The sequence below is a fragment of the Haemaphysalis longicornis genome, unplaced genomic scaffold (assembly GCF_048455015.1).
Source record: "Haemaphysalis longicornis isolate Haplotype H1 unplaced genomic scaffold, Haemaphysalis longicornis Haplotype H1 scaffold_1, whole genome shotgun sequence".
In the NCBI taxonomy this organism is placed as follows: Eukaryota; Metazoa; Arthropoda; class Arachnida; order Ixodida; family Ixodidae; genus Haemaphysalis; species Haemaphysalis longicornis.
The window spans coordinates 320,134,344-320,151,522 of NW_027526203.1; the positions used below are offsets into that span (position 1 = coordinate 320,134,344).

General features: G+C 48.8%; 1 protein-coding gene across 2 annotated transcripts in view; it reads right to left on the reverse strand.

Moving 5' to 3' along the window:
• The window catches only part of LOC144151386 (nose resistant to fluoxetine protein 6-like), an 87,470-nt gene that overhangs the window by 46,151 nt on the left and 24,140 nt on the right, over positions 1–17,179 (reverse strand). For both annotated transcript variants that reach the window (XM_077682437.1, XM_077682428.1), the window contains 2 exons: positions 10,137–10,259; positions 9,193–9,313 (listed from right to left, as the gene is read on the reverse strand). In XM_077682437.1, the coding sequence (XP_077538563.1) occupies positions 9,193–9,313; positions 10,137–10,259 (244 nt within the window). The remainder of the gene's footprint in view (positions 1–9,192; positions 9,314–10,136; positions 10,260–17,179) is intronic.

The following is a 17,179-nucleotide window of genomic DNA, read 5'->3' on the forward strand; positions in this document are numbered from 1 at the left end:
GTACGGCGGACGCATTTTTGGAAGTATACAGGGTAGGCTGTTCAACAAGCGATGAAATGTGTCGTTGGAAGTGTGTGGTATGTAATAAGGCCCTGTGATTTCAGTTTCTGGTTTATTCTGCAGGTTTCCTGTGCCATATGACGATATTTCGAAGAAGCATTTAGTCGCGGACGCGGATTATATTGTAAGCCCGTCTCCGCGCTGCTCGCAGAGGATATATGTAGCAGATGAAGGTCTGCGGGCGCGCACCTCACGACAAGACGACTCTGTCGTGTGCTGATCCCCGAGTATAATTATGCATTGTTCGTCGTACTTTTGTTGAATATTTGCGAAATTAACACAGACTGGCTTGTAAATGGTGGTGATCAATATCTGAGGTATAATATTGGCAAACGTAACTGGTGTGCTGTCAGGTATGAGTGCTCCGCTGATTATGTAAGCGCACAAAACCGATTTAAATCGTAGTGTATAGCCGTAGCATGAACATCTGAGGAACCGGTGGTTACGGAGACACGGATAGTAAATTCAGGTCAGTGTAACTACAATCGGCTCCATCATACGCCGATTCCGCGACGCTGGCCTGTGACATACACCTGGCGCTTATACAGACCGAAAATACCACACTAAGATCGCGTCGGAAACATTTACACTCTCGTAAACACACCCCATTTGCGAGCAGAGTGACTGCTCCACACAAACATGAATTTCAAACGCTCACAAACGGTAAATCTCAGTCGTGAACGTGCCGCAAAAGCATCGGCGGCACTGGGGAGCGGGGCGCGGACTCCCGCGCCTGCTTTCGAAACGGGCCGCTAGGGGGATTTCAGTGGCGCCCCTACAGGCCGCGCTCGAGGCGTATAGCGGTGTTGGTTTGTTCCCGCGTTTCTTTGCGTTTCCCGAACCTAGATGGCGCCACCATACCGTGGCAAGCGTTTGGTTTGTTTTTTGCCCGCATTTAAACGTGGCTTATTTTTGTTCTGGGAGAAAATAATCGTTCCCTGAAACAGTGCTCGCTCGACAAATGTGGTCACGTAAGACACCGTTGCTTGCGTCAATCGGCCAGTGTCGTCTGAGACAACCCCAAGCCCCGTAGTGCTGTGCAGCTAAATCAAGCATGCTGTGCGCAGTACGAACAGCAGTACGCATCAGTACTTCTATGTTTACATGTGCTTTCGTAACTTCCACTGTTTGTCCCATCATTCTTATTCCTTTGTAAAGAATGCGCCCTAAATTTACGCGCAAATCGCTCGTTCGGCTAGTTTGTAAGCTCTACCTAATTTGCGTCTGCTTCTGCCAGCCTCCGCCAATCGCAGAGCTTAGCTCATGTGACGACATAGGTTCTGTTGCGGGAAATGAGCTGGTGGGTCGCATGACCATTCCCGTTTTTCCTAATTATGTAGCTTATTTGAGCGAAGTTTACGTTAAAAGTGGTGTCAGTATGATTCTAACGAGACAATCTTTTGAATGAACCAAACTTGTGTTTTCTCTTCATGGCTCCTTTAAACAGCTCGGCTTAAGTCAGCTTAGGTGAACACTTCAGTCAGTTAAGACCGAAGTCAAATTACGTGTTTTGAAGGCGAAAGCGTGGCAATATGTATGAACAGCTTGTTAAGGGAAGCTTTCCATGGCTGAGCGAAAGGAAAATCCGGTGGTCCTGTGAACGCAGAAAACTCCTCCGGTGCCACCTCATGCGCATGCGCGAAATAACACGAAAGGAGTTACAAGTAAGGGGAGAGAGATTGGCTGGGTTTTTAGATGACGTAACTACACTCTCACATTACTGACACTGTTAAGTGGAAACGACGCTCGGAGGGAGCGAAAAAGAGGCTCTTTTGCAGCAAACTACGCGCAGAAAGATACTGCATGAAGCACAGCTCGAGCGACAACGGCGGGCAGGGGCGGGACGGTGCGGTCGGAGCGGCGTCAACGTCCTTGTACTGCGCCCGGCTTCGCTGGTCATCCTTCTGCAGAGAGTGGAAGGGCGGTGATTGTTTATCTTAGAACTACGTCGTATTTGCACCTCTTTCTTTCCTTTCGTTTCTTTGTCTTTCTGCGCGAATTACTTCGACTTGCTTCTTTTCTGCTATACCTTGCACGCGTTTTTTTTCTTCGTTTTTGTTTCTTAGTCTTTTTAGTCTTATGCGCAAATTACGTCAGCAATCAGACTAGAACACGCAACAGCTTACCTAGGATCAGGGTCAGTCAACTAATTATGTATGCGCACGAAGAAAGGAACAACAGAAAATAACGGACCCCTCCGTCTAACGACGACGATGGTTGAAAGCGATGCATTCCTTGCTGGGCCAATCCCACACTGCGAGTATCTGCTACAACAACGCCAGCAACTCTTATGTAGGCAATCCGCATACCTAACGTTTGGGTTTGGGGTATACGGCGTGAATGGGTACCTTTATTGAGTTACCTGGCAGGGGTGGCACACGACTATAGCATTTAGACGGCATTTTCAACGAAGTCAGCAGATACGCGGCCAATTTTTATTGTATGCCGGCTTCTTTCTGTGATTTGTGTCGCTTTGTATTACCGTTGCATATGGGCAGGACACGGCGTAGCTTTTCAGGGTGCTTTAACTTAAGAGGCAACCGAAAGAGTGCAAGCTTTCTAAATGTCTCTTCTTGCATTTATTTTTCGCTGAATCATCTGATGCTGTTCCCGCCTCTTCGCCTGATTTTTTCCTGCGCTGTTTCTCCAATCGTCCTGAGCACACGCAGGACAAACGCGCGAGTTATCCTACTGAGCGGCCCATATCAGCCAGCTGAGTCACCTACGGAGAGTACAGTAAATCGCTTAAAGAAAGTTTGTTCCCACACTGTCAGTTCCTTTTTATTCGTTTAAAAATTTTCACGCCGTTTTGTTTTGTTTTGCTTTGTTTTGTTTTTCGACAAATAATCTCACTCCTGCATTTTGCTTCTACCAAATGTGTTAACTTCGCCAATTATGCCAATTTTTTCACGTACAAGACATTACATGATTAGTGCTTTTTAGAATTTTATTGTATTCCTATTTATTCTTTTCGAATTTAAAAAAAAAATGTAAAAGCAAAGTCGGCAGATAAGATAGACCTTTCTGATTTTGTTAGTTCATTTTTGTGGTTTTAAATTCCTTTCGACAAATAGTAATCAAATTTAATTAGAAATCTTAATACTAAGCAAGAAAAGGCCCCGACCAGCCCGTTAAAGCCACACATCACACCTAATCAGGTTAGACGGCAGTAAAAATACAAGGAATACCGATGGCAGTAAACCTGCAGATTCATCACCAAGACATGTTTCGCGAACAAACACTCCAAATTTTCGTAATGCTTAGATAATTCGGAGGCGACCACCAGGGGGCCACGCCGAACACGCGCACCTAGCATGGGCTCCGGCTTCTTCGACCGTTCTTGGCTGTCCAAGGGCACGTCAAACGCTTAAATAGTTATCAGCGGCATCTTACCACCCCGCCGGTCACGTTGATACCACCCACGTCGACCTCGGTCCATATATTCGGCCTAAATCACTAGTGGAAGAACTGACCCCGCCGGCGGCCACCGCAAGGCCTACTGCCGCCCAGCTGGCTGCCGCCGCCGCAGCGCCGGCAGAACCTACACCCAGCTGCCACCATGCACCCGGCGAAGATCAACACCGCCACAGCCACCCGGCGCAGAACCAACACACAGCTGCTGCCGCCATGCATCCGGCGCAGATCAACACCGCACCTGCGCCACACACACGGCTACGGAAACCACGTGGAGTTCGACACTCTCAGCGGACGCGCAATCCCGTCACCAGGCCCCTGGAAGCGATTATACGAGAGTTCCGAAACCTCAAACAACAAGCAGCACTGCCCACATCCCCGTTTCCTGTGCCATGCACTCAACAAACCACTCCAATAAGCACACCGACACCTCGACTGCCCGATAAAGACTATAAAGGGACCTACCGACCACGCACAGGACTTTGTGTAGCTGCCTATAATGGCCGACAGATGATCCAAAGCATACAACAGGCAACGAAAATCCCGAAGCACGTGTTCAACGCCTATGTAACGATAAAACCGCAAGCGTTGCAAAATCTAATTGTCGCGAGCACGCCCGACGAAAACTGCGCCATGGCACTGTCTGAAATTAATACCTACAGCTGCGTACAGCAGCCTACGAAGGGCTACCCTCCCTAAAGCCAACTCCAGGTACGGTCCGTGGAGTGATTCATGGATTGGACCCCGGCACCACGATGGAACATTTACCCTACATTCTCGCATCCAATGGACCCCGTATACTGCATGCACGAATGTTGAACGCCTCCAGATTTGCTATGGTAAGTTTTGAAGGACCACATGTACCTTTCTACATCAAGGCCTACGGTCTCTTCACGCGATGCCGCCCGTATCGACAAACTGTGCATTGCTGTTCTCTTTGTGGTGAACCTGGACACAGACAGGACGTTTGTCCTAACCCTGATACGCCTGTATGCTCCCAGTGCCACACCAAAAACCTCACACCTGATCATGACTGTGCACCCACTGGCCAACTTTGTGGCCTAGATCACCCCACGGCCAGCAAGGGCTGCCGCAGAAAACTCCGCCCAACGCCTCCACCTGTACGGGACCGGAAACGAGCATCCACCAAGCAGCAGACCTTCCATAACCCACCCGATCGTCAAACCCAGTCGATGCCTCAACCAGAGAACGTTCATCACCCAGCCCATACGCAGGTGAGCTGGTCAGCTGTTGTCACCTCACAGCCCACTGCTTTACACCAATTTCCCCTCCTGCCCACACACCCCAACCAACCCCCTGCCTCCGTTACCGACACCCGCATCCACACCCTCGAAGAAAAAACGCGCGCCTACGCCAACAGCTGGAAGCTACAGTGAAGCAACGTATTCAGAAGAACAACGTATTCAGGAGCTGCTAACTAAAATTGAACTCTTGACTTAACCACGTCAAGAATTCAGAGCACCACCCTCTGCACCGCAAGCACCCTAACCCACAATCGCTGCCAACATACTAGGCCCCTCCCTTACCTCTTCGGATGTAGGACGCATAGAAACCCTTATACGTGAAATGGGCAACCAGTTCAACAGCCGTTTTGGTGCCCTAGAAGAACGTCTAGTCGTCATTGAAGAAACAGAAGGCAAAGCCCATAAAAAGCCCAAACAACACACCGCTCCCCAAGACCCCAACAACGCAACCCCTAACCTCCCATCTGATGATGACACCTTCTAATCCACCTATGCACGACTCACCGCCTCCGTCCTCACTACCTGTGTTGCAATGGAACTGCCGATCCTACCGAAGCAAGCAAGCCCCACTCCTTCCATTTACACAGAAAAATTCACCTGACATCATTGCCCTATTGCATTACGAGGATACACAGCATACACCACAGACCCCAAATCCAGAACGGCCATCCTAGTCCAACCTTCCCAAACGGCACAGGCACATACCCTTCCCGCCACAATAGACTACACATTCATCGAACTGCTGCCCCACAGGTAGTCCCATACCAGCCTTTACATTCTAAATATATACAGCTCACCCACCTCATCCCTCTCTGGAATTGACTGACTACTAAAACACGTACGCCAACGCACCAAAGGACATAAACTCGTTGTCCTCGGAGACTTCAATGCTTCGCACACAGCTTGGAGTTGTCGGAGAAATAACCAGAAAGGAACTCGGCTTCAAGAAGCCGTTCAACAAAATAATCTCCACCTCTGCAATACCTACGGCACCCCCACCCGCATCGGCAACAGTGTTTCACGAGGCACCTCCCCTGACCTCACGGTCACCTATAACATCAACGATGCCATGTGGGCCTGCCTGGAAGAAACTTTAGGCAGCGATCACTACATCATCCAACTTCAAATCCTACACCGCAAAAACAATGAGCAGCGAATTGGCACGGCCAGACTAACTGACTGGAAAAAAATTTCGTGAAAACTCCCCCACCGATTCCATCGACGATATAGAATAATGGACCGCACAGCTCCTCACAGAAGCCTCCAAGCATACCAAAGAGTTAGGGCTAACTGAAGACAACCCAGCCCTTGATGCCCACCTGCTTCACCTCTGGGAAGCCTGAAACGGACTCCTTAAACGATGCAGAAAACGCAAAACAAACCGTAAGCTGCGGATTCGCATCGCCAAACTCACGGTCGAAGCAGAAACTTACGGTCGTAAATTAAGTCAACAAAACTGGTCGCAGTTTTGCAATAAACGTCAAGGAACCCTGGGAACCCGTCGCACCTGGCATCTTCTCCACTCCCTCATGGGAACAAAAGAATCCAAATCGACTACGGCACATCAACTATGTAGTGTGATACACAACCATCCAGTCACTGAGCAAGACCTAATACAAGAACTAGAGAAACCCCTCAAAGCAACATCGGCAAACCAAAAGCAAGTTATCCCACCATACACCGGTACCCCCAATCCAGAGTTAGATGAACCTTTTTCAATAGTCGAAATGGAAACCGCAGTGCGTAACCTCACAAAAAATAACACCCCAGGAAAAGACAAAATTCCGGACAAACTACTTCTCAACCTCGACCCAATAGCCCTTGAAAACCTACTGCAGTATATCCACAATCAATGGACATCTTGCTCTCTCTCTCTCTCTCTCTCTCTCTCTCTCTCTCTCTCTCTCTCTCTCTCTCTCTCTCTCTTTTCTGCCTGTCTTTCTCTTTCACGCCTTTTCTATTCCACCCCTAACCTCCTCCCAAGTCTTTTATCCCCTCTTCCCTTCCCCACCGCACTGGGTTGTATGCAGGCGAGCTCCCTACTGAGCTCAATAATATCCCCACTGCACTTTCCCTTCCTTTCTTCCACCAAATCACTTCTCTCTCTCATCTGGCTCCCTACCACAACAATGGAAACACGCAGAAATAACCCTCATACCTTTACCGGGAAAACCTCTGAATGCACAAAATTTACAACCCATCTCCTTAACCTCATGGGTTGGAAAACTCCTAGAACAAATGGTACACAACCTACTTTCACCCCACCTAGAGGACAACGGTTACTTGCCGGATACGATGTATGAATTCTGTTCACATCTCTCACCCCAAGATGTTCTACTTCAACTGAAAGCAGATATCATTGAAAAACTTAGAAATCACCACAAATTCTCGATCCTGGCTCTAGACATCAAAAGAGCATTTGACAACATCAACTCATCAAGCAATCCTCCAAGGTCTCGCCGGCACTAACTGCGGCCAATGTCTCTACGACTACATTGTCTCATTACTAACCAATCGCACTGAAACAGTGGGAATCGAATGCCTCCGTTCCAACGCTTTCCAAACTATGCCTAAAAGAACCCCCCAAGGCTGAGTGATATCCCCACTACTGTTCAACATAGGCATGAAAGATCTACCTCATCTGTTGACAACTATCCCCAACCTGCGACACACCCTATACGCCGATGATCTCACACTCTCGACTCCTACGGGCTCCATAGGTGACCAACAAGACGCCCTTCAAAGTGCCATCCAAGTAGCAAAACAATACCTGCAAACCCGGGGGTTGGAATGTGACCCCGAAAAATCCGCCTTAGTTACACTGTGTAAACGAACACCTAAATAGCGCGCCAACTCTATACCGGATCCTGAACTCAACATCAATAATCAACCCGTTCTTAGTCCCCCACCTCCGAATTCTGGGGCTCACTATTCCGAAAGACGGGTCGGGTGCGCAAACAATTCTGCCACTCCAACGTACTCTCTCACAATTAATACATATTATCCATATCGAGTTTCTCACCGAAGATTTGGCCTCCAAGAATCAGATGCTCGGCGCATAATCCAAGCCATCCTTATCAGCCGGATTGCATACAGTGATCCTTACCTAGCCCTAAATACCCTCCGAACAAAACAAACTCCCTACCATGATACGGCAAGCTTACAAAACTGCACTAGGATTGCCCCCTAAAACGTTAACAAACAAGTTACTACAACTGGGCGTCCACAATACGTGAGAAGAAATCCAAGAAGCGCACCGAATTTCTCAATTCACACGCCTCCAACTCACACCACGGGAAGAGCGACCCTCCGCAGGCTAGGGTATTCGACCCCACAACAGCAAGACGAGAAGACACGCATTCCCAGACCCATTCGGCAACACATCAGAGTGGCTCCAATCCCACGTAACATGCATCCCACCTATAACAAGGCACGACGAGAAGCAAGGGCACGAGCAATCCATGTGCAGTATGACCACCTCCCCTTCACTCGCTATGCAAACGCCTCTCCATACCCCCACAAATCTCCCCACGCTGCCAGTTTGACCGACGCCAACGGAAAAGAGTTAACCGCAGTCACGACCATTACAAAATCTATAGAAACAGCCGAAGAAGTTTCTATCGCCCTAGCCGCTACCACTTGCGAAGACTACACAGTTATACTGACAGACTCCGAAGCTGCATGCCGCAATTTACTGATCGAACGATTATCCCTACCAGCATTGGCTATACTAAAACAAAATAAACGACTTCCTGAAATACAGATTGTCTGGTCACCTGGCCACGAAACCCTCCAAGGAAATGAGTCGGCACACGCCGCCGCCCGCGCGCATACACACCGGGCCGTTTACCAAGAGGGTGATAAACTACAAGATGACGACATCCTCAAGCCTACACCCCTGAGAAAATACGTCGACATACTCGCCCACTACTGGCGCGGGCGCCAACAATACTCAGCGCACCATCCACACCTATCCAGAGCCGAAGGTAGAATACTCCGACGACTACAAACGAACTCTTACCCCCACAATACCCTAGTCCATGCAATGTACCCCACCCTCTACCCCGCATCTTGCAAATACTGCCCCCACCCTGGCACCGTATACCATCTAGTATGGGGTGTCAACAAACCCCATCCCTTACTCCTAATCCCCAACCTACATACGAGCACCGGGTGGCACAGCTGACCAGCTCCGACCTCTCCTCCTAGCATAGCCTGGTTGAGAGGGCCCGGGTGGCCAGCGCAGGCCAGGGTATTCCGGACTAGAGGAAACCCCCACCAGGCGGGTGCCCATACATTAGCACCTAAGGCTCGCATAAATAAAGTTTATTCCTCCTCCTCCTCCTTAGATAATGCGGCTCATGAAAGGCGAACAACACGCTCGGTGCTTTCGTCGAGTGAATGTTCCACAACCAGACTCTAGGCCATCGTTTGGAATGAATCTTCTACTCACTGGACTCGTGGCAACGTTCTTGCACTGGACCGTCACGTAGCCGCACAAGACGCCGGTAATGTACGCACCAACGTGTGTGAAGGGCCGGAAGTAGATAAGCTCCAGTGTGTCTTTCACTTTCCTGGGGGCAAAGAGTTAAGAATGAACACACGATCCTGTGTGATGAACTCGTATACAGGCAATTCAGTTCAAGCAGTTTTCAAAAGGGTAGTAATTGAGACATGTTGAAAACGATTTGAATGCTGTCAACTCAAGCCTAGATTATGTGCGTAATGATATTGGCACTAGACGTGCAATTTTCTTGAACATAGATGCTAACCAGTACTTTGGGTGGTCCGTGAGTTGTGTTTTTGGTTTAATTTTAGCATTTGAGTCGGTTCCACTTCGAGTCATCTAAAGTCACCGTACTCCTGCCGCCATCTTACTGATGCAGCAGAGCGTAAGTAGCACAGTGTCAGAACGAGCGAATCACGACATATGTGCTGGTTGAAGGAATGGTAAATTGGTTGACAACTTTTTAGTTGCGAAGATCAGTGAAATAAAATACGTGCTTCTGCGCTGCAGTACAGCTCAATAAAAATCCTGGAATGCGTGCCGATGGGAAAACGACAAAGGTATTTCACTAAAATTGTCGGCTGCCTGCCGAAAGCGTTGGTAAAATATTCCACTAGGCAAACATCCATTATGAGGTTCTTTGTTTCCGTCACCTAATGCGGTCATGTCTATATTCAGGTTCGAACTCCATTCTTGGTGTTCGGGTGTATTATACGCAGAAGCATCCGGTGCCGTAACTTCCTCTTTTATTTTCTAGTTCAATGCAATATAATCGTTGTGCCGTCCATGTTGGATATTACGTCAGGCATAGAATATAGAGCCCTCTTCTGTTGCGTGCACTACGGTGTGTCGCTGTGTCACTCCATCAAAATCCCCGTGGCAATGCTCACCTCATATCGTTAGTGCCACTGGTGAAGCCGTAGAACAGATCCCAGGAGTAGATCTGGACGCAGGTTATCACACAGAAGAGGACAGCGGTGAAGGCTCCAAGGACGGCAGCAATCTTGGGTTGCCTGAAATGATCCAAAGTCAGGAAAATATACCTAAGGAATGGTTTCCATGAAACTTAATTGACGTAAACCTTCTAGATTATGTCCCACAGACCCTTATCTGAAATTCTTCCACCGAGTGAATTGTAAAGAAATTTGGCAGAAAAAAAAGTGCTTATTCAGACGGGCAGGGAGACAGACAGGATAACTTTAATTGGCCGCAGCCGGGGCGATTAGTCAGGCGACGTCTTCGCCGTCGTCCGTCGGGCAGCAGCTAGGGCCCCTTTCGGGCAGAGGTCCGGTGCAGTCGGGCAAGCGGGCCAGGTCTTCTTGGACTTGGGCGTTTGGGTCACGCAGGGCGGCCTCCCAGCGCTTCTCGCTGGGAATGGTAAGGAGAATGGGATGGGATCGGTGCCTGTTACTGGGATGCTATCACAGGCGCATAGGATGTGGGATAGAAAAAATTTATGGCGCCATTCGAAATAAAGCTATAGAAGAAAATGTCCTTTTTCCGCTGCCTTCTTTTACGGGTTCTGAAGGCGTTAAACAAGGACCAGGCCGACGCGATTGTTTCCGTCTCCGCGACGAAAAACAGTAGTGCGTCAGGAGGAGGCATTAAAACGGCCTGCCCTTTTTAATTCCATTTTTAATGCTGCCCGGCAGTAAAACGGGATCCCAATTGTAGTGTCGTGCAAATGCCCTGCGTTTGCATGCCAATAAACTGCGTAATTTTTTTTTTGTGAATTTACATTGTGAAATTGTAAAAACCATTGTTCACGACACGCCTCAATAACGAGTCCAACCCCTTCTCTCTGCGCGAATTATCGAAGGCGTTCTGCCCATGACACCTTATAGTCGTTCATGGCCTAAGCCACGTTGACACCGCTAGCAAAGGTTCAGAAAGTTTTTTTTTAATGCAAGCTTCATTATTCCCCGCCATACTGTACCGATGCCTGCGGTATTTGCTGTTTTGTGGGATGCATGGGCGTTTTCTTTGGCTTTGTTTACCGGATACCGGCTTGCGCACAAAGCTCTTACCGCGTTTATCGCCAGGAAAAACTTTCTGCGTCGAGAACTGCTGCCATCATTAAGACGTATTAGAGCCCCGCGTGTTACAAGAAAGCCATGTAAACAGGGTTTGAGATGTTATTAACACCGGTGTGTTTACTGAACATTGCCCGGATTTTTTCAGTTTGAAATAGGATTATAACTACGCTTAGCGAGAAGAGTACTGAGGGCCACGCGACATCTCAAGTACAATTTACGAAGTGCACCATTTTTATGCCTGTAGATAAGTAGCAATATATGTAAAACCTTACACGAAGTCATTAACTTGGTAAGTGAATGGTTGAACGCAATGCAAGCCGATTATCAAATGTGCGAGGAGTGCAACAGGCGGCAATATGGAGCCGAAGTAAAAATGCAACAAAAAAGTTGAAAGGGACATCTACGTTTAGGTCTTTAGATGTAAGTCGCGATATCATTACCTCGTCGTCAAGGGAGAGCTTCGAACGCAGCTACGGCATTCGCCATTCATGCTCTCCGAGCGCTGAAGTTTAGCCTAACGAAACTAGGAACAGCGGCTTTCTGTGTGAGAAGGAACTTCACTGCGCAGAAGCGGCAATTAACGAAACCACGTATCCTTTCTGTATTCTTCGCAGCAGTATCATTGTCGGCAAGCCTACCGGCCCTTCTTCTCCTTTCCACATTCGGTTTTAAGAAGCCACGCGCGATTACAGCTTTAGGCGCGAGCTCTCTTTTCGGTACGCAGACGTACTTCTCGGTTGGCGGGGACGTTGTCTTCCGTGGTCGCTTCATGAGCACGGCTGATAGTACAGAAAGTCGCTGAATGAGCCCAATAACGGTGGCACGTCAACAGTGGCTCATCGGCGCATGCACCAACGTTGGGAGAACGAACTCACTGCGCAGACGCGGCGATTCATGAATCGCGCACTATTTCTGTTATAGCATCCGCCGTAGCATCATTGCCCTCCTTCCCACCCGCCAGTTAACCTTTGCACTTGGCCGCCTCAGACGTAGTTTTGCGGTTGGCAGTGGGGACGTATTTCTGTGGACACCTGATGGGCACGGCTGATTTCGGACGGCTAGCGGGCACGGCAAAATCGAGAAAGGAGCCTAATAACGCTATCGTGTTAAAACTAGTCGGACACGGTAACCCATTCAGTAACATGCACGTGAAAGAAGTGTTTTACTCAAAGGCCAAAAAATCATATTCTTCAATGATAAAAGCTGGACCATTCAACATTGTCCCCGCTCAGTTTGTAATAACATTTATCCATAAATGACTTGTAAGCTTACTTTTATGTTATGGTCTTTACAGGTAAGTATACAGCTAGGGGTGCCATATACGAAAACAAATTAGGAAAGTTTGGTTTCTCACAGATGCAGTGAGTAACCAAACTAAAATAAGAACTTTTATTGCATACCCAAGCTATGCCACTAGTCTTTAAAGCAGACAGAGTGATTCGTGTTTTGTTTGATGCTTATGGAAATGTTTTGATGCAAAGAGTTTGTAATCCATTGGCCATTACTTAAGTCTGTATATTTTTTCCACGCCTTGTACCATGATTCGCGGCTCCAACTAGGAAATGAAAGATGATTAAATAATCGTAATTGATTGATAGCTTGTAGGGTTTGACGCGCCGACGCTACACAGGCGATGAGGCACGCCGCAGTGGAGGGCTCTGGATAAATTTTGACCACCTGGGGATCTTTAACGTGCGCCGACATGTCGAACACACGGGCGTTTTTGCTTTTCGCCTCCATCAGAAAAGCAGCAGCCGCGGCCGGGAATCGAACCCGCGTACTTGTGCTCAGCAGCACAACGCCATAGCCACTGAGCCACCGAGGCGGGTGATCAAATAAAAATGCAAAATTCGAGCAGATACATCGCGGTTGCCGGCAACAGGGACAAAGAAGGATGCTTCTATCACGAGCAACAATGTACTGTTAGAACTCTCGGGATAGAATTGTCGAAGGCAAGGCTTGCCTTAAGTTATGGCTGAATTCTGTGCCGCGGGCACGGTGATATTTCAAAATCACCCGCCATTGCAGTGTTCCTATGCGCGTCAGTAGCATGTTATTTGGGGATCCAACTTCAAGCACAGTACATAATAGTACGCATGTGCGAGGACGATCTGACAGGTGTCATGGCGGTACAGAGGAAGCAAAAGCAAGCATGTGATATCACCTGACAATTGACTACGCTAACAATGTTTGCGTCTAACGGAAAGGCGCAAATAATTGTGAGGGCTTCCAGACAAGTCATTCTAATCGGCTGTAAGCATACCTCGGCAAAACTGGAAGCCCCTCACTCACACTCGCACAAAATATATTTTTCGTCACGTCACGCACTCGCTCGCGCTCACACTCACCACTCACATTGGCCACTCAGTCTCACACGCACTCGCGCTCACCACTTGCACTCTCCATTCACGCGCACTCGCACTGGCGTTTACCACGCACATCCTCCGCTCACATTCACAACTCACAATCGTCACTAATACTTTTTAGCATTCCTAGCCATATTGCTACTTGCTTCACAGCATGGGAATTTCAACTTGGATTCATGTTTTGTAAAATACATGGTTCATTCCATTTTGTAGAAATCACCAATGCGGCCACTTCGAGACCAATACAGGACGCGAAAAAATAATTTTGGTGTTTTACCAGAGTAGCTTCACATTGGCTCTGAGGCATGTCTTAGTAAAGAGCTAAGGAATATTTTCGAGCACCTCGAAATAAAAGCGCTATTAACAGCAGAGCTGTTTAAGCTTTCCGTTTCGCCATCCGGCGTTACCAGAACAAAATACCAGGGAAGCATACGGAGCGCACGTGAGCGTGTGCCTCGTGAGGAGCACCCGGCGCCGGCCAGCTCGACCTTCGAGAGCACTCTGCGCAGCGTTCATGCTGGGATCTCTCACGTGCTGTTCTCCTCGCCAGTTCACGTGTGTTAGCGTGTGAAGCGGGGAGCACAGACGACGAATTCTCGCTACAGACGCCGAGTTCGCGAAACCGATTTTCGCGGGTTCTGCATGTGCTAACGTCTTCCACTTTGGGAGAGGTGTGAAAGCCTGCAGACAAAACGATGCGGCCCTGCCAGTCATGGTCAACATTCAGCGGCAGGTTGGTAAATCCGTGCGAGGTGCAACAGCCGGGTGTCCGACGGAAGGAGAGGGGCCGCCAGCTCTGCTGTTTCTCCCGCCTTACAACACTAGTGCATGCTGCGCAATTTTTTTTATTTCCAATAGAAGGCTACAAAATAAGGAGGGGGTGGTCGCACAGAAAACCGAAGGGAAAGTTTCTTCTAGAATTTACAGCATGAGCGAGCTCCTAAATGAACCGTTGGGCTTCTCTATAGCCGCCAAGAGGCGCCGGCACGGCTGCGTCTCCACCCGGACCCCTTCACCACCACAGGCGCCAGGCGTCTGGCGTGGTTACTGATTGTCTCAGCTAACACGGGTAAACAAACATCGGCAAAGCCCCACGTGAAGTTTCATTGGTTGCACGAGCGAGAGAGAGAGAGAGAGAGTAAACTTTATTAAAGAAAAAGAGCCAAGTGGTCGGTTTCCTCAGTCCAGGACCCCGTTGGAGCGTCCAGCCGTCTCAGCCCGGTGAATCAGCCGAAGCTGTTCTTCGGCGGTCGAGCTGGCCAGTTCTCATTCCCACTGCTCAGCCGAGGGGTTAGAAATCGCGGAAACTGAGGGGTTGAGCTGGCACTCCCACACCATGTGGTATAGAGTGCAGGGTGCTTTGCAGAATCGACACTGCGGGTGGTATTGCGTAGGCCAGATAAAGTGCAGCTTGGTAGGATGGGGAAAGGTGTTTGTTTGCAGGAGACGCCAGTAGCGCTCCTCTTTCTTGCTGAGAGAGGGGTGTGCAGGGGGAAGCGTCAGCCGGGCTAGCCTGTAGTATTGCGTCACCTCCTGGAATGATGTCAAGGGGATGGCCGTCTCTAGCCAACTCTCTCGAGCGAGTGCTCAAGCGATGGAGAGCTTCTTCTAGCTGCAGGGGAGGGGTTCGTTGGCGACTCCAATTGTTCGCTGATCTTGCACCAGCTCTCTAGAAAAAAGCGAACGCGGGTATTCTTCGGCGCGGACCGTCGCTTCATGGCTCGGGCAGGCGACGCCGCGGCCGCGGCCGCAGGTATGTTTACGTGTCCTCGCCTACTTCGGCTAGTTTCCCGAACTAATGCCACCAATCTTTTCTAAAGTTTATTCTCATTCTCTCCCTCTGTATGGAGGGAGAGGGCGCACAATTCAGCGTGTACGACTGCGTGCTGCGCTGACCTGCAGACCTTCGTCCACACAGTTTCGGGCAAAGGCGTCCGTGTGTCTAGGCAGGGGAGACAGTATTGAAATTGAAAAACGGTTGAGGGGGGATGGAGGAAGGGGAGGGGGGAGGGGGGCGAGATGAGACGGCGCACAAGCTCGTATGCGAAAGCTTGCAGTGAACAAGCGAATGTGTGGCTGAGTCGCTGATAGCGAAAGAAGCAAAACACAACAGAAGCGAAGGGTGGGGAAACAGCAGGCGCCGGCACGGAGATGCCGCCGAGGTAAAATAAAATTATAAGACAAGAGGCGGAGGGGTTCCATACGACGGATACCAATAGCATAGAGCCGCGGGTACGAGAAGAATCGAGGCAAACTTCAGACAGAAGTGCAGTAGGCGTGTTTCTCATAAATGTACCGTGCTTGTAATTAGCAAAGCGATTTAGAAAATACTGCCTTATTGTTAAATTTGAGGCTGTGGCTTGATAATGTTTGAACTTGGGGTGGTTCATTCTATTGCATATTTTTGCATATTTGAACAAAAAACACCTCGTTGACGAAAAAGTGCTCCATTTTGGGGAAAATACATGTAATTCCATTCCAATTCCATTCCGGGCAAAACTCATATATATACACAACGGCGCCCTGAAACCACCGGAGCGGGCGCTGCTCCGGGACCTGCTCACTAAAAACCCCAGCGGCTCGCTTTGTGTAGTCGGTGAAGCCACAGCGGTCAGCGAGGTCTCGAGTCGCGGGAAGCCTGCGATTCAACCGCCCATGACGCCCACCTGTAACGCAAATGAGGAGCGTCCGTCGCTAGAAACAGAACTTCAATAAATCGTTTCTCCCACACAGGCACACATCCCATTTTTGCAGTCAGGCCGAAAATTGCGGAAAACCAACTTATGCTCACATCGTGAGTAATATAATGTAGTTTAATAAAAGTGTGCGGTAACCTTCGGAAAGAGAAATTTCGGAACGCATTTCATCGCCTAGCCGCATGCACTACAAATGCGACATAACTTTGACAACTTCGTATAGCGACAGAAGCGTCTTGAACATATCGAAAAACGTAGAAATGACATTGGAATTTATTTAAATTTATTATAAATTCACAACTACAGCAGCGTTAGTGCTTTCCGATTGTGCACGCAACAATACAAAAATGCGCATGACGCCACAATCAATGAACTTGTCTTTACCGCGTTGAGCAGCGACATTTAGTGTTTCCAGTTCGCACCCTTCATAGCAATGGACACAGTAAAATTGCTAATACACGGCGGAAACGCGAACGTAGCGGGAAACAATATTTATGAATCCCGGAAATACGTATTCGCCCTTACTGAGCCAATAAAGGTAAGGATTTTGTAGCGCGTCTTCGGTGGGCGGTCGCGGAAAAAAACAAAAACAAAAAAAAAAAACAGCGTGTAATGCGAAGTATATGCTGCGGTCAAAACAAGGGACCCACTAATAAAATAAACAAGGGGGGGGGGGGATACTAAACTCGTCGCGCGCAGTGCACTAACAAGCGAAGCTACTAAACTCGTTTTTTTTTTTCTTTTTTGCGACGCTGCTAAGATTGTCCCGTACCGAGCAGTTTCAATCTCTTTTCTATTCCAAAGGCGGGATCATTGAGTATTTTCCTAGTACCAA